Here is an 18,263-nt window from a genome sequence, read left to right as displayed (position 1 = left end):
ACATTTGATGCTTTAGACAGGAACTGCGCAAGTCTCATCACAGTAACATATCAATGTTTGTGCTAAGCAGGGAAAGATTGCTGTTGAAATGTGTTTAATATTGCCTGACATGAGTTAGTTTCCCAAGCCTTAGGCAGGAGAGCAGCCAGCTAGCCCACATTTTTTCTTACTGATCAGGTCCTTTTGGTCTTGTGCATACAGAACACAGGGGGTGCGTTTGTATTTCATATGCTACCTATTGGATCCATTGGTGCCAAAACACCTGATGACAGCCCACCCTGCAGACCTGTCAGTCACAGGGCCATTGGGTGTCTAACAGCAGCACTGCAGGAGCCAGAAATGCACTGGCTCAGGCCACACCATGGCCTCGCCATGGGTGGCAAATCCCATCTTCAAGCAGGAAAGCGGTGGAAAAATAAGCAGAAAGAATTGTACTTGTTGGAAGACTTAAAGTGTGGATATTTGCAGAGAAATCTTGCACCCAACTCCCCTTCTCTTACCTAAAGCCAACAATTGGACACTCTTTACAGATGTTGCACTTGGCCTGATGTTTTGCTGTTTCTGAAGCTGCCACGCGGTGTAGAACTGGTAGCCACACCATAGACTGTGGCTCTAAGCGCATCCAATCTATAAATTGCTTTACAGTTATTTCTGGCTTATTGTGGTTCTGTAGAGAGGAAAAAAACAACCCACATCCAAATAAGAAAAAAAACAAACCAACACACACACACAAGCAGATTGTCCCTTAGAATACAATTAAAAAACCCAACAACCTGTGTCAATCCTTTCCATGCCAGGTTAATGTACGACCAATTACAGGATACCAAAAATAACCTTGATTAAAATGCAAATGAAGAAAACAAGTTAGTAAGAATACACAGGACTAAACAGCTGTGATACAGTAGACAGATGGTAACAAAGATGGAGTCCATAGTAAAACCATCATTGCACTGAAAGGACTTGAGAAAGAAGTAAGGGAGCATGAAGGGGAAGCATATTCTGCAGTTCAGACATGCTAAAGACATGGCTGTCTTTTGAGTTAAGATCGATGCCAGGCCACTAAAAGTCAGTAGTACTTGCATGTGTCTACTAATTGCCATGAGACTCATACAATTTTTTTTATTGTATCCTGAGCCCATGGTATTCTTTCAAGTTAGCACATTAAACAAACACACAAATAAACAGGTAAATAAATAAATAATGAGAGAGAAATAATCTGCCACTTATGGGCAATCACTGCAAGAATACAGCAGAGCTAATGTATTAGCATAATTGTTTTAAGAAACAAACACGTTTCCCCATTCTCTTTAAGTTGTAACCTCCAGAGGAGCCTAGCTGCAAAGGTATTATATTCATCAACCTTGTCAGCAATAAGAACAGAGGTCATCTTTCTGAGCTCACTGGAAGTGACAGAACATAACTTAAAATGAAAGTTATCCTTAAATGGTAACACATGACGAGAAGCAACACTAGGCTTCTTAATCTATTCATAGTCCAAGTCATTTTTTGCCAGTAACAGGGAGCAGCATGAAAAAAAGAGAATAACATGCTTTTCCCACCAGCAAAGTACTTGTTTTCACTAGGCTGAGATAACTGCCACGCAGCTGCACACTCTCTCTGTGCTCTCTTAACAACCATGAACTGAACTTGAGCTATTCATGTGACATGAGGGATGCAACCTCATCATCAGTATAATCACAGTATCATATCAAGTATTTAAATGCTACCTTGCCAGTAGCCCTCACCCATAATTGAACAGCAAGGGAGATGGGGCAGATCCTTGAGGGACATAAAGATCATTCCTCTGTGACAGAAAATGTCTACCACTAACAAATGAATAATTTATTTCAGTATGGCTTGAACCACTCGAGGCCAGTGATAGGTATGTCAAACACCATCCCTTATTGTCTGAAGCAGCACTGTTAAAACCTCAGGGGAAGTTTTACATGGTTAATTGGTCAAACCAGCTTCCATAATTATCTACCAAGTTATTCATGATCTGGACAAACACTCTTCCAACTCCAATCATCTGAGAGTCCAGAAATGAATCTAATGATTCTGAAAAATGCTAGCACAAGTGAATTTTTCAAAGCACTGGATGAAAATGTAGAAATGTCTATGAAAGAATGGCAAAAGAAAAATGCACTAAAAGTTCACTATAATATTTAATGTTCAATTCAATAAAATTAGAAATATTAAAGTCAGTAGTTTTATATATGCCATAGTGAATTTTTAACCCATATACAATTTCTGACAATGCTCAAAGCAGCCAGTTTAACAGAAATAATACACTCAAGCAGTATAGTTATCACTAGCAAACAGTCAGAGCCTTAGGCATCCTTGACAAAGTCTGAGTTAGGCTGTGTTCCATTACAACATCGTCTTTTTAATTCTCATCTTCTTTAAACAGACAGACGCTCCTTGCAGCCTCATTAACCCCCTGCATGTAGTGTGGAGCTGAACAGCAGGCTGTAAGACAGCTTTATTCCATGTTCTGATCTGCTGCATAAAGGCTTACAATATATAAATGACTACACTTGAAGTTTTGTGCAACTGCAAGCTCTTTTGTCAGTAAAATAATGCTAAATAATTTCCTGATGCACAAGGTCAAAAATTACTATCAACATCATTCTCCTGTTCTGTTGAGAACTGTTCCAGCAGGGAAAAGCATGTTGTTCTCACAATATCAGGTTGCTTTGAACGATGCAAAGCAGAATAATTGGCTGCTACAAAAATTTTTAACAGCTTTTAGAGAAGCCAATATTGTCAAACCCACAAAGATTTATATATTCTTTTTGCTAAATGTAATTTGTTTGATCCTCTCCTAAACCATAAACCATCTTTTACAGCTGCATTTTCACAATAACTTCCCACATTTAGTTGCAGAAGCATATTCATTTCTGTTCAAAAACTCAATGGATGTTTTTAAATTCCTCTCTTCTTTTTACGCCATGTAAAATTCCTCTCTTCTTTTTACACCATCTTTTTCACATGAAGGTCTTTGTTATCTTACCTGTTGGAAGCAGCTGCGCACGCTGGGTTCAATGTTGCTGCCACCGAAGGCTGCTACTTCCCCAAGCTGCCGCGGGATCTGGATAGCATCATGAAGCAGGAGGCCCAGCTGCCTCTGGTCACACATTTCTGTGGGGCCTGCCACCTCCTTGAAGAGATCTGCAACACCGACAAGAGGCTCTGGCTCATTTCATTTCCGCGTACACCCCCTTTTATTCACTAACCCTGCAGCTCGAGCTTTATAATTTTTGTAATCCAGTCATGGTTACAGATGGCCACTGTCCCATTTACAATAGTTGACCCTCATCTAATCTTGATTACTTTGACTACATTTTCTTGATCTGTAACCATACAAATGAGAAAAGTGAGGCCAAATGAATGAAACTATATGGCTTCTTATGGCATCGCATAATAAAACTGTACATGGCAGCTCCTGTTTTACGTACGAGCAGCTGTGTGACAAAACAAGAGACATCACAAAATCAGACCAGCTTTTTGTTCTAATCCATCATTACCACATTTTCCCCCTAATATTTACTAAGTTTTCTCTGTTATCACTAGGGAAGGATGCTTCCCAGAGAGCACAAGAGCTCTCGATCCCCAGGTGTAAGAAATCAGGAAAGGTAGGCAAGAGACCAGCATGGCTAAGTCGAGACCTGCTGGTCAAACTAAAGGGCAAGAAGGAAACGCACAGGCAGTGAAAGCAGGGACAGGTATCCTGGGGAGAATATAGGGATGCTGCCCAGTGAGGTAAGGACTGAGTCAGGAAGGCCAAGGCACAGCTGGAGCTGAACTTGGCAAGGGATGCAAAGAATACTAAGAAGGGCTTTTACAGGTATGCCAGCCAGAAAAGGAAGGTCAAAGAAAGCATACCCCCCCATCCCAATAAGCAAGACTGACAAATTGGTAACAACGGACAGGAGAAGGCTGAGGTACTTGACAACTTTTTTGTCTCAGTCTTCACTGACAATCTCTCTTCCCACACCTCTCAAGTGGATGGACTGCAAGACAGGGACTGGGAGAGCAAAGTCCCTCCCACTGTAAGAGATGATCAGGTTTGTGATCACCTGAGGAACCTGAATATACATAAATCTATGGGACCTGACGAAATGCATACCAGAGTCCAGAGGGAACTGGCTGATGTAGTTGCCAATCCACTCCCTATGATATTTGAAAAGTCGTGGCAGTCAGGTAAAGGCCCTGGTGACTGGAGAAAGGGAAAGATTGCACCCACTTTTAAAAAGGGTAGAAAGGAGGTACCAACCTGTCAGCCTCACCTCTGTGCCTGGGAAGATCACGGAACAGATCCTCCTAGAAGCTATGCTAAGGCACATGGAGGACAGGGAGGTGATTCAAGACAGCCAGCATGGCTTCACCAAGGGCAAGTCCTGCCTGACCAACCTAGTGGCCTGCTATGATGGAGCGACTACATCAGCAGTTGATGATGTAGAGAAGAGCTAGGATGTTGTCTTTGTGGACTTCTGTAAGGCCTTTGGCACAGTCCCCCACAACACCCTTCCCTTTAAATTGGAGAGATATGGATTTGATGGGTGGACTGTTCGGTGGATGAGGAATTGGTTGGATGGTCGCATCCAGAGGGTAGCAGTCAACAGCTCAATGTCCATATGTAGACTGGTGACAAGTGGTGTCCCTCAGGGGTTCATATTGGGAGTAGGACTGTTTAATATCTTCATCAATGACATAGTGGGATCGAGTGCACCCTCAGCAAGTTTGCCGACAACATCAAGCTGAGTGGTGCAGTTGACACACCTGAGGGATGGGATGCCATCCAGAGGGACCTGGACAAGCTCGAGAAGTGGGCCCATGTGAACCTCATGAGGTTCAACAAGGCCAAGTGCAAGGTCCTGCACATGGGTCAGCACAAGCCCCAGTATCAGTACAGGCTGGGGGATGAAGGGATTGAGAGCAGCCCTGTCAAGAAGGACTTGGGGGTACTGGTGGATGAAAAGCTGGACATGAGCTGACAACAGGCACTCGGAGCCCAGAAGGCCGACCGTATCCTGGGCTGCAGAAAAAGAAGCGTGACCAGCAGGTTGAGGGATGTGATTCTCCCCCTCCACTCCGCTCTGGTGAGACCTCACCTGCAGTACTGCATCCAGCTCTGGGTCTCTCAGCACAGGAAAGACACGGACCTGTTGGAGTGGGTCCAGAAGAGGCCATAAAAATGATTGGAGGGATGGAACACCTCTCCTGTGAAGACAGGCTGAGAGACATGGGGTTGTTCAGCCTGGAGAAAGAAGGCTCTGGGGAGTCCTTTATAGCAGCATTTCAGTACTTACAGGGGGCTTATAAGAAAGATGGGGACAAACTTTCTAGCAGGGCCTGTTGCAGTAGGACAAGGGGTAATGTATTTAAACTAAAAGAGGGTAGATTCAGACTACACGCGAGGAAGAAATTTTTTACAATGAGGGTGGTGAAACACTGGCACAGGTTGCCCAGAGAGGTGGTAGATGTCCCAGCCCTGGAAACATTCAAGGTCAGGCTGGACGGGGCTCTGAGCAACCTGATCTAACTGAAGATGTCCCTGTTCATTGCAGAGGGGTTGGTCTAGATGACCTTTAAAAGTCCCTGCCAACCCAAACTATTCTATGAAGAAGGAAACAATATTTCAGAAATCCATACCTTATGCAAAAATCTATGCCATCCTTCGATTGGTTGGGGACAGAATCACGTTTGCTCTGAACTGAGACTACAAATTACCACAGGTCACAGCTGGCCATGTGAAATAGCTTAAAGCAAGAGCAGCAGCCAGCAGGACAACTTGAGCTTAACATTAATCACATTTGCTTCCTGGATAAGCATGTCTGCTTCCATGTACTTTCTCTTTACTGATTCCCTTTTCCTAAGGTAGGTGTCAAGCCCTGCAGTATAAGTGGATGTTCTGGGATGACTGTAACAACAGAAAAAATTGACTCTGAAAGGAATCAAGAAAATTGTTCCAGATACAGACACTGGGAAGAAAGATATTGCTTGTACCTACTTAAGAGTCACAGCAAAGCACTGAATTAATAGGCCTGTCTGCAGTACAGATAGTATTTCTTAAGTGCTTTCTTAACACATTTCTTTGATTGGACATTTTTAATTGTTAAAACTTTCAGCTAATATTTTTAACATGTTTCTGCCAACAATCCTTGATTTATGAACTTTATGGCTGTGTACATTAGTATTTAGTCACAAGAATCTCTCCTGAAAATATCTTAAACACTGGGTTTATCTCAGAAATATTTTTAAATTATGTGATTGGTACAAATTACAGAAGAAATGGAAGTGAATTCTTTGAGTTCATTCCAGGTGGCTTTTACATTCTCCATTTGCACTTGGTGGCCAGCTTGGATTAAAGCTCCAAGTAATCTTAAAACAAACAAACAAAAAATCAATTTATACTATTCCCCTACTTTTCATGTTTCCCACCAGAACAACCATTAATAGATTAGAAATAAATGAAATTTAAAAATTCAGTCTGACTGCACTTCTGACTGAGAAACAGACAAGCTTTGTTCAGAAACACTCAAGAGAAACTCTTTTATTACACTGTGTAAATTGTTTTGCCCTTCATTTGGAGCAACTGTCAAGCTTCGTCAGCATGCTTCAGACAGTCTGGTCATACTTCTTTTCTTGGCAAACGAGGTTGAGGCATAAGAAAGGATTTCCACAAAATAGAAATCCAGATGACTGAATTAATTTTTAGAGTTTCTTGTATTTTTCTTGTCCCTTTCTTGCCTAGTCAAACAAATGCTACAGCATCTTGAGCCCTCAGAGGTGAGAAAAAAAACAAACACAGACAACAGAGGTGACAGAACTAATACTGCATGGCTGCAGGCTCATCTTGGCAATCCCAGATCCTGGCTAGCTTCTTCAGCTGTGGTTGGGATAATTTTCCAGTTTCTAAGAGTCAGTTTGAAAAACCTGAGAGGATAAAAAAAAAAAAAAGCAAGCCTGTTTTATTCTTTCTGTTTGCATCAGTCTACAGTGGAAACAGGCACTAAAAGAAGAACAATTCATTAACCGCTGTAGCTGGGAAGAAGATGAAGTAACTTCCTAAGCCCTAAAACTTCAGTTGATTGGGGAGCTAGTAAATAGATGAAAAACAATGTGGCAGGAGAGGGACTAGGGAGAGCGATTAGCTAGGGTTGATCCAAGTCAGCAAATACCTTTGAAGAGCTCAAACTCCTCCAAAACACTCCCCTTAAAAAACAAGAAAACTTAACAATGGCAGCTGTGCCATAACCGGTGAGTGTCCAAGTGCAACGGAGTTTGTGGATCTTTTCCCAAAACCCTCTAATGCCTTCAGAAGAAGCTTCTAAACTAAAGCTATGGAAAACCAAAATGTTCGTGCTATCTGGCCTACCTCCTTGAAGTAATCCATGAACTATTTATTCCCTGGCAAAGACTCAAAACTGCAACTTAGCTGGACAACCTGAAAAAAATGTACTTACTGGCTGGTATAGAAGGGGATACTTCAAAATGTTGAAATGTTGAAAAGTTTACTAAAATCCTACCAAAATGGTAGTAAACTAGTTAGTAGTAAAATGTCCACAACACAATTTTTTTGTTGCATTTTTATAAACAGGATGCACATTCTTTTTTCCTCCTTTTTTTTTTTAAACTATCACAGTGTTAGTTTCAAATGGTTTGAAAATTGACATAAACATAACAGTAAAAAAAAAAAATCACATTCCAAGGATGTTGTATAACACTTGAAAACTTAACTGCTTCACAGCTGAGCTTTTTTCAAGTAGCCCTTCTTTTTGACTTCAAATCCTACAGTTTTTATGCTTTAAATGATATGACCCAAAAGCTACAAATCTACACACTAAATAAAACTCTGTGATGTTTGCTCTTTCTGCTACCAGTCTGGGCTTTCTGTATTAAAAATGAGCCCAGGTAAAAGCAAAATGCTCACAAATGTACTCCCAGTTATTACACAGTGCTATGACTTCTCTCCACCTCTAAAACTGAAGAAAAGGGAGGGAAGATAAAATTCCTGCTGTCCCTCAGGAAATCCATACCGCGATGTTGTTTGTCTCCTGATTGCATGTCTAGGCATAAAACGTGCTGTGAATAATCACACATGCAAATTACATTTTTCACTGTTGCAAACACTTGCTGGTATGATTAAAATTTACCTTCCTAGAACATTTAGGACACTAAAATTGAGTGGTTAAAAATGTTTCATTTTTCCCACAGTATTCAGAAGTCCTGTAATAATGTATGAACAACAGGTAGTAAAAAGAAACAGTGTTTTGTTTATTGTGCTCTGAGTATTTTGGAACTAAACTAGTATTACCTTTTGTCATGGGCATCCTTTTTTTTTTTTTTCCTTTTCCATTTTTTAAGGCTACTTCTAAACCCATGAACTGAGCAGAGGCACCAGGGTCTAAGCCCAAGCACTGGAATGCTGCTGTTTGTATCATTAAGCTGCTAAAAGTGTATCTGTCATGATTTTGATGAAAGTCAACTAACTCTCACCCCCAAAATAGCCGGGAATGATGTGAGAGTTAGGCAGGGTCTGGGATCATTTCCAATAGGTAGCTCACCTGTGGCCCCCCTGTTCTGGGGAGAAAAGAGAGCACAACATGGATACAGCCAGCCCAGGTCATTGGCCTCACCAACAGAAAAGCAGCCCTGGACTATTTGCCCTACAAGCATAGATGTAACCAGCTCACAGCAACCCAATTACATTTGCAGGTCCATTTTTATTCACAGGAGCACCCAGGCATGTGCTTGAAGTTAAGCATGTCTTTAAACATTTTCAAGAATAGGCATTCTTTAATTGAGGCCTCAATGTTTCTTCTAAAGTAATTGGGACTTTTTAAAATTAAAGATCCATTCTCATCTCAACCCTGAAGTCTAGCATCTTAAAAAGAAGCCTAATTAAAAAGTCACAGTAATTTCTCTGGCAAAACATCCTACCTACACTGGAAATGAACATACAGCTAACAAAATTGTTATTTTTACTGGAAATGAACATAACTAAAGGGAGCTGTTACAAAAAACACCCACCCCCAAACAAACACCCTCCCTCTCCCCCGCAAAGGCTTCACATTAAAGAAAGAAAAAAAAGAACAAAACCTTGAATTGTACTGGTAAACTGAAATTATTGTCCCCTGTCAGTTTACCATATTATTTCATAAACCCAATGTCTCAGCCACCCAGAAATTACGTTTCTTCAAGTTAATCCCTGAAAGGCTGGTCTCTGGGAAGGCTGAGGTAGAAAACACATGAGCAGACAGTCTGGTTAAGAGTTTTACAAAAGGTTGAAGGGTTCATCCAAAAGTTTTTAAATCAAGAAACTTCCTATTTTACTACCAACTACTCCGAGAAAAGTATGCCTCTCTAAGACTACAACATTTAGGGCATGATGTGTGCTCTGCTAAGGGCTCCAACTGCAAATGTACGACAACTGCCACGCTCAGAGGAGCCTGGGATTGATGACACCTCAGAAATGTTTAGAAGAAATATAGCCAAAGGGAGAAGCAAATGTCAGGAGCTGGTCTGAGAAAGGGAAAAATCGGAAGGCAGGTAATTAGTATTAAGCACCCATGTTTGGGGGTACTGTTTTTCCTTCCAAGTGACTGACTTTCTTGAAAATACTTAGCATTTTCGTGATAGCTTTCACTTGAGGATCTGAAAGCTCAATAGATACGACAAAATTTCTCTCAACAGTAGATGATTAGTAGGGTGTGACAAAATCAAAAGAAGCAAGAGAGCTCGTGCCAAAGATCAGTCTGTGACACAGCTGGTGCCAAAGGACCCCAAAACACTGACTGCAAAGCCACTGCAGACCAACAACCAGTACCTGACACTGTTACTTCCTTCTTTCTTTGGCAAAACTTCTTTCAGACTGAATAATTTTGTTTTGTGACAATTTTACGGTTTGCAAGGGCAATAAAGCTGATGATAAAGGTATCAAAGCCTGGCTTACTGATAAAAACAGGAGTTACAACAATAAAAAAAAGGATACGTTATCTGACTATTAATTCTCTGCTTTGAGAAGCTGAGCCACTATTTCAGATGTATTTCAGGTTGAAGTTAGGATCACTTTGTACAATAGTCTCCTGAGACTTTTTCTGTACTAATTTTTTAGGATAGCAATCTTAAGGAAAAGGCCCACCCTGTTAACATTGATTATGCAAATCTGCAGCCACCATCAGCTGCCATTTTTATTTTACTACTAGACACAAAGCAACAATATAAAAATGAATCCGACCTAGTCATTTCCTTGTTCTGCTTCAGTGCCTGTATTCCCTAACTGTAAGTATACGAATTCATTACTGCTAGCAATTTAATGTGAGTTTAAACCCCCCCAGGCCTGCGGTTTTTTTAAACCATCTTTTGGTAGTGTTATCATTCTGTTATCCACAGCCTGCCTAACTCCTATACTTTTTGAAAGCTTTTTGTTTCACACCAAATGGCAGGTTATCCCCGAATTGTCATTACTGAACAAAGGTATGTCTGCCAAGCTCTTTTAGTTATGGACTAATTCGCAGATATGTCAAGTGACATAAGGAAACTAAAAACCCCAAAGTCTTAGTATGCCCTTCAGATGCAAAAATATGCCCTAATACATAAGATAGCTGTACTTTTGCTTATGTTAATAACCAAGGTTACAAGATTACCTACAAATGCTTCTAAGGAAAGCAGAAATTGTTGAAGAGCTCCAATGGTACATGGCACATACAGTTTCTACACATTTTACATTTGTTTCTGAAAGTGTCAAGGAACTACTGCAAAGAATAGCAATTTTAAGATGATGTGCATGATATATAACTGTCCACTACCTACGATGCTCTTATATAGTGCTTAATCTCTTGTTCTGTATTTGTCCGGGGGTCTTGCCACAAAGTTACTCAATTCTCTTCTGCTCCTGCAATTATTTTTGTGAAGTATTTTTATACTACTAAGTATTTCTCAAGCTTGTGAAATTACTTAAATCAACATAATTTAAACTTTCATTGTATGATTCTGGCAGAAAGCACATATACTGGAAAACTATTTTCAGAGTTCAGATCGTCTTTCTCATAGACCACAAAATACAACTGCTGGATTTTGATGCACTTCCTTGCTTTATCAAACATATCAATCTGTTCCAATCAACACTGACTTACTCGGTTTTTCCCTAAACAAAACATACACACACAAAAGAGAACAGAATCAGTCAAATAGAATACTTCTCTAGCTTCCACACAGCTACATTCTCCCTTGTTTTTGGGGAGTGCAATATTGTGCATTATGATGATGCATATTTGACATCAATACTTTCCAGTCAGGATGTAAATCCTACTTTCTCCATTGTCACTGATGATAATGAAAACAACAATTCTATTTTACTTACTCACAAAAAACCTGTCTTGCTACAGGCATGAGAAATGTTTTACTACAAATTTTGCTACAATGTATGTTGTTATTGTACATGACTTAATTATATAAAGTAAGCATTTTATAAAATATATTCTTCCTTACATCTGTACTTCTCTTCCAGAAGGCCCTTAGAAAGAGACATCAAGCCAATTTTCAGGGACTGCACTCGAATTTTTCCAGTTCGGCCACTGAAATGATAAAGATAAGACGATTTAAAACAATTTAATTTTATTTCATTCCAACTCAAGTCTATTAAAAAACGCAAAGACATTGGTGAGTTCTACTACAAATACACTTGAAATCTCAAAACAAATTAACACTACAAATCACATTAAGAATGTTTCCCTTACAAAAGCTCAGCTCGCCTTCTAAGTGGTTTACATGTCAAAATAGTTCGTATTACTCCAAAAGGGCAGACATTTAGCTCTGTAAAGCTCTCAACATGATTTAATAATGTGATATACACAGAAAAAATACACGAGCACACAGCAGGAAAGCCTATTACTCAGTGTGAAACATAAGGACTGCAAAATAAAACCAAGCTTTCATACCACAGTAATTAATTCATTTTTTTCACTTCATTTTTTCCTTTTATATTTAAAATGCTCTGATATACATGTGTACCAGGACATAAACAGCCAACCACATGCAGTAATTAAATCATATGGAGTTGTCGTTCTTTTTAAGCAATGTGACTTCAGGCTTACAAAAAAAAAAAAAAAAGCGCAAACCCAAAAAACCCACACATTAAACCTTAAGCAACTTGAGAATGGATAAGTAGGTTCCAAAGCAAGTGATTTTAAACCTGCAAGACAAACACTGTTCAAAAAGATACTGAAGCAATAAACCCTGGGTACAGGGAAAAGGATGATTTTAAAGTTCAAAACATGAGTGCAGAAACATACTCTTAAAAGATCTGATGATTTCTTCTTTCAAAGACCAAAAAACATGACACAATTTGTCTTCAGATGAGACATGGTAAAAAAATCATGAGAATAGTAGTTAAACTGTATATATTACACACAACCCCCTGCATTTAAGGTTAGCTGGGTCCTTCACCAGCAAGTAAGGTAATACTAGAATTAATATCACCCCAAACGTTACTTTGGTTCCTTCTGTCATGCAGAAGTGATATATCCTTTAATTACTTCTGGAGTGGTTATTAGATATCTCTTTCTGTCCTATCCATTCAACATATGGTCTGCTGTCTGATTTACTTCACAAATGTTGTGCTGAATACAAAATTATTAATTTACTCCTGGGCTCTCAGTAAATTAGTTAAGCACCTTACAAATATTAATGCATTTGTCTTCACAACCATCACCTAATCTAGTGAGGCTAGACAGCATTATCTTCTCCATTCCACAAGCTGGAACAGAGGTACAGAGAAATTATTGGCAAATTAATCAAAAACACCCATTACTTTTACTGCCTAGTTTGAAAATCAGGACTCAATTTTCCAGAATGTTATAAAAGTGCCACCTATTTTATACATTCAACCTTAGCTTCAAATTACCTCTTTCAATCACAGACACTACATCATTCTGGCATACCTTAATGTGTAAATGGCTCATTTTGCAACCTTGATAAAGTTCTTTCCCCATTCCTTCCTGTGTAGGGTTGTCTGTGTTCTAACTTTGTGTTCGACGGAAAAACAAAGCTGACCATTCATTTGGGTTTGATATAACTCAGGACTGACTACAGCATTTTTTTATTAAAGGCATAAACTCAGAAAAACTTTGCAGTTAAAAGGTCAGGGCACATATGTGGAGGCTTCAAACTTCTCCAGATTTCAGCAGATTGCTACAGGGACTGTGAAGAACTTCCTTTGCACAAAAAGCATTTTCTCAATAAATTATAAAAATAATTACAAAGACTGCAACATTACATTTTCCTAAAGAACAACATATTTCCTCCTAGCCTTTTTCTTGGAAACAGCTAAATATTAGCACTGAAATTATATATACAGTAAAAAAACCCACACCAAACCCAGCCCCCACACCTCCCCCACCCCCACCGGCAAACCTATAGACTTTGTAGCATTGAGACTTCCAATTCAATGGTTTAAGTTTGCCCAGCTTAGAGTCACAAAACCACTGAGGTTGGGAGGGACCTCTGGAGATCATCTAGACCAATGCCCCTGTTAAGTCAGGTAGAGCAGGTTTTCCTGGATCATATCCAGTTGGGTTTTGAATACCTTCAAGGATGGAAACTGCACAGCTTCTGTGGGCAACCCGTGCCACTGTTTGATCACTCTCACATTAAAAAAATCTTTTTCATATACATTTAAGCAGAATTTCCTGTGTTTCAGTTTGTGCCCACTGCCTCTTGTTCTGTCACTGGGCACCAGTGAGAAGAGCCTGGCTCCATCTTCTCTACTGCTCCCATCAGGTATTTATGCACATCGATAAGATCCCCCTGAAACTTCTCTTCTCCAGGTTGAAAAGTCCCAGCTCTCTCAGCACCTCCCGATACATCAGATACTCCAAGTCCTTAATCATCTTCACAGTACTTCACTGGAATCACTCCAGTTTGTCCATGTGTCTCTTGTCCTGGGGAGCCCAGAACTGGACCCAGCACTCCAGATGTGTCTCACCAGTGCTGAGTAGAGGGGCAAGATTACCTCCCTCGACCTGCTGGGAAAGCTCTTCCTAATTGCAGCCTGGGAGACTGTTGGCCTACTTTGCCACAAGTGCACGTTGATGGCTCATGTTCAACTTGGTGTCCACCAGCACTCCCAGGGCCTTTCCTCCAAAGCTGCTTTCCAGCCAGTCACCCCCCAACCTGTACTGGTGTATGGGGTTATTCCTCTTTAGGGAGAGGACTTGGTATTTCCCTTCATCGAACTTCATGAGATTCCTGTTGTCCCCTTTCTCCAGCCTGTCAAGCTGTCTCTGAATGGCAGCACAGCCACCTAATTGTGCTGTGTGTACAAACATCTGAAAAGCAAGGCCTTGCAGTGGGAAGGTTCAGGAAACTTTTTTATGCTTGAATTCATACAAATTTATGGATCAAGTATTTAGAATTAAGTGCCAGCACACTATTCAGATTCACTAGAGCAATACAAGCACGCTTGTCATTACAAAATCAATTGATAAGACTACTTTAAGCAGCTCAGATTTTTTTCACTCTGATCCTGAAGGGAAGTCTGAACCATTATACCTCTATTAACTGGTTTAGAGCAAAGTTGTCCATTCTCCATCAATACAACAGTGAAAGGCAGTATAAAAATGGCACATTATTGACCTCTGACCTAGCTTGAAGTGAAAAATGGCAAAACCATTATAGCTGCTTGTCAGAAGTGCCTTTCTTGTTTACTAAAGTCCATTTGTCCCTCTGGATGTATCTGAGCCTTCTTTTCCCAGGCTATACAAAGTCTAAGGATTCATTGCCCTTATAGTGTGATGCTGACCTCCTTCTTCCCCAAATGAACTGGAATTCTATTGTTTTAGTGGGGAAGGGGAGAGGAAAGAGAGATGAGGGGAAAGAGAAAAATAAAGAAATCCTTGGTTTTGTAGGTGATTCTGTTGTCTCTACATAGGCACCAGGCAGGCTCTGGCCTATATGCCTCAGGTATGATCCAGTCAGGAGGTAGCACAGAACCCGGAAGTAATTCAACTTTTAAACCTGCCGAAATAGGTGTTAAAAAAAAGGTACACATCATTTCCAGGCATGGTAGAAGAGTGCATTGAAAGCATATACTACAGAGAGGACTAGTTTAGTGGGGAACCAGCTAACTAGGTCATTTGATCAAGGGCATGGGAGGGTAGGTACCACACTGCACGGGTAGCAGGGTTGGGTTGGGATCAGAGCACGTACAACTTTGTCGCATAGTTTGGACTCTCCGTCCCAGCAGAGAGCAACCATTCAGCTGTTTCAGAGATCCAACACAGCTGCAGAAAATATCAAATGGCTACATTATATAAAAACTGGTGTTTGTCACTACTGTACAATAACATAAGCAAATGAGTGGAAAAAAAGGGTAAGCTAGAAACTGCTGTAGTATCAGAAGAGAAAGGAAGAACACTTTTATCCTGTATCTTACTACAGGAGATACTGGAACTACAGGATGTGGAAGAGGCGGGGGGGTGAAAGAGGTAACACACAGATAACGGGCAATAAACATGAGCCATGCCTCGTCACTTCCCTTGTTAATCCTATGACAACTGAACTCCAAACAAACAAAACAACTACAATCCCAACCTCACTACATCAGGCACAAGCTGTATGGAGCACTTGGGAATCATATAATACAGTTTAGCACTACTCAGCCACAGGAACAGCTCAGCTATAAAACATAGTGTGCTAAATCCTAAAACTAACATTTTCATTTCTGCTCAAACACCTAAGAAATTCAACGATAGACATTAAGGCAGGGTTAAAATGATCTGAAGGTATGTCTTTCCAGGAAAATGAGTTTAGCAAAAACTTTCCATAATCATGCAACTGTCACATGCAAACTTTATTCCTTTCTCTAAGTAACATCCTAACACAGAGTTAGGGCCCAAAACTTTTTTGACAGGCAAACACAGTCTACTCCATAGTCGAAACAGAGGCTTTTGACACCTGTAAATTATAAATGTACTAATCAGGACATAATTAATATTAGAATGTTGAATATAAGCATACAAAACTATTGTTTATCAACAATGGTATGCAAGCATTCTGTAGCATTGCGATGTCATAGCCAGACATAACATATAAGCATTTTACCTAAGTGAACAATGCGAATGCCAAAGGAGCACACAGTGATGGGCACAGCTGCACACAGGAGTTAGCCAGATAGATAACAAAAAGCTGCCAGACAGAGGACAAGATTAAGTATAAGAGATTGCAAACAGGAATACACAATAAGGATGACTGACAGATCAACAGAAAACACGATAAGCAATATTAAGGCCAGAGGAACCCTCTGTCCCCTGGGGATGGGGGCAATAGCATAAAAAACATCAGGGACTAGCAAGGAAATTGGAGAAGAAAGAAGATGAGCCCACTTCAGTTCAGAGTTGTCAAAGAGCTCTCAAGCCTAGTCAACATTGACACTGTGACTAAGGACTACCAACAACCGCAGCTATCAGTTATCTACATAACCCAGCGACAGAAGGCAGCCTGTTAGATCTCTGAAGGTCCCCACAGATGCCTCCCCTTGATCAACCCACCCCAGAGGAGTCAGACAAAGGAGCTCATTTTCCTGCCCTACACAGGGCCATATCCTTCCTACAGCGCTTCCTACTACTATCACAGCCTGCTAACCTGCTCCTGCAGAGTCCTCTACGAATCAAGACAGCTATCATCAACACAGGGAATGCCATCGGACCACGTGCAGAAAATTTCCATCAGCTACCGTCAAAACCAGGGCATAAAGTTAAGGCTGACTGAGCAGGTCTCTCATCCTTCTCCTTCCTCAGAAGTTCAGATTTTGCTCTAACTAACAGGCTGGTAAGGCCTGGGATATTAACTCAGCTTGGTGTTAGAAATTGCCAGATGTATGAGTGCAACAATAAATAACAAAGTTGTAATTCTTCAGAGGAAGACTAGGCCATAGAGAATATTTGATCATATGGAAAATGTTAGCGTAAGTCCCACAGATACCCTTCCTAGGCTAATGCACCAAAGTAATCCAATTTAAAAGAAGGCATTATCAAAAGGATCCTAACATCAAAAAAACCAAGAAAGTTGAAATACAAGAAGTCAGATAAACATTGCAAGACATTAAAAACAGCACAGGTAAAAGTTTCTTTATGGGTAATTCTGATTGAAATAATGAGTCATTGCCCACAATTAGTACATGTATTCTATACAATGTATGACAGACTTTAAAATATCTGAAACAACTCATTTCAAGGGGTGTTAAGCTATTCCATTAGTACTAAAAGCTACCAGTCCATTTCATATAAATGACGTTTGGAGTTTTTAGCAAATTTGACAGTATATAGTCCAGAACAATAACCACTGGCTATTGCTTTTGGATGATTTAAACACAGGCCTGGCCAAATGATTTCATAGAGCAAACAGTTTCCTTCACAGCTCTCATTGTAATTTATTAAAAAAAACAAAACAAAACCCTCTGGACTAACCAAAACAAGGAACTTTAAGTTTGGAAAAGGTTTACAGGGCAGATGTTGCTGCCTGGAATAACCTTTGAGTCCTTGAAGAAGTAAAAGTCACTGAGAAAATTTAATGTTTCTCTCCTCTACTCAGCTTGAAGAATGAATCATTCCTGATGTGTCAGAAAATACCAGAACACAACAGACCTTTTTCTAAAGATAAATTGGTTCTTTTTAAGGGCCAAAGACATCTGTAGGTAAGTCTGAAGAACTACTCAGTTTGCCATCAATCTGTGAACCGGTAATTAAATCTCAGGTTAATAGTATGTGACTAACAGATGCTTTTTGTAGGCAGTTTAATGATTTGAAGCATTGTATATGTATAACACCAATGAAATAAACAATGGAAATGTCAAGACACAAATTAGCTCTTTCCTAAAGGCCAATTTGAAAACCAAAAACCAGCTTAAAATTGGTGCCTGTTCTTTCAGCATTTTTTTCTTCCTGGAGTGGATTTGAAAGGGGAGCAAGGAAACATACTGTAAAAGGTAGTTTTATCTCAGAAAACCTTCATCCTCTATTTTTCAAAGTTTGACTAAAGATTAAAGTCTCTCATCAGCTTGAAGAATTATCTACACCAAAGCTTTCAACATAATAATCAAGGGGAAATGGGAGCAACAGGAAATGTTATTGAAAGAAAGGTTTGTTGCTTACTATGTGCATTTAAATATGAACAGATTAAATAACTGACTTTTAATTGATGTTAGAAACCAAAGGTAAGCTGAAGAAAATATAATGGAATTGTGATCAATCTGAAAATAA

At 39.9% G+C, this 18,263-nt stretch overlaps 1 protein-coding gene across 4 annotated transcripts in view; it reads right to left on the bottom strand.

Moving 5' to 3' along the window:
- Positions 1-18,263, bottom strand: part of UTRN (utrophin) — a 386,688-nt gene that overhangs the window by 38,595 nt on the left and 329,830 nt on the right. For all 4 annotated transcript variants that reach the window (XM_069786921.1, XM_069786920.1, XM_069786922.1 and 1 more), the window contains 3 exons: positions 11,497-11,582; positions 3,014-3,171; positions 501-667 (listed from right to left, as the gene is read on the bottom strand). In XM_069786921.1, coding sequence (XP_069643022.1) covers positions 501-667; positions 3,014-3,171; positions 11,497-11,582 — 411 coding nt within the window. The remainder of the gene's footprint in view (positions 1-500; positions 668-3,013; positions 3,172-11,496; positions 11,583-18,263) is intronic.

This window comes from Haliaeetus albicilla, chromosome 7 (assembly GCF_947461875.1).
Source record: "Haliaeetus albicilla chromosome 7, bHalAlb1.1, whole genome shotgun sequence".
Classification (NCBI taxonomy): Eukaryota; Metazoa; Chordata; class Aves; order Accipitriformes; family Accipitridae; genus Haliaeetus; species Haliaeetus albicilla.
The sequence above is the reverse complement of the archived record's forward strand: the minus strand, read 5'-3'. Positions and strand labels throughout refer to the sequence as shown.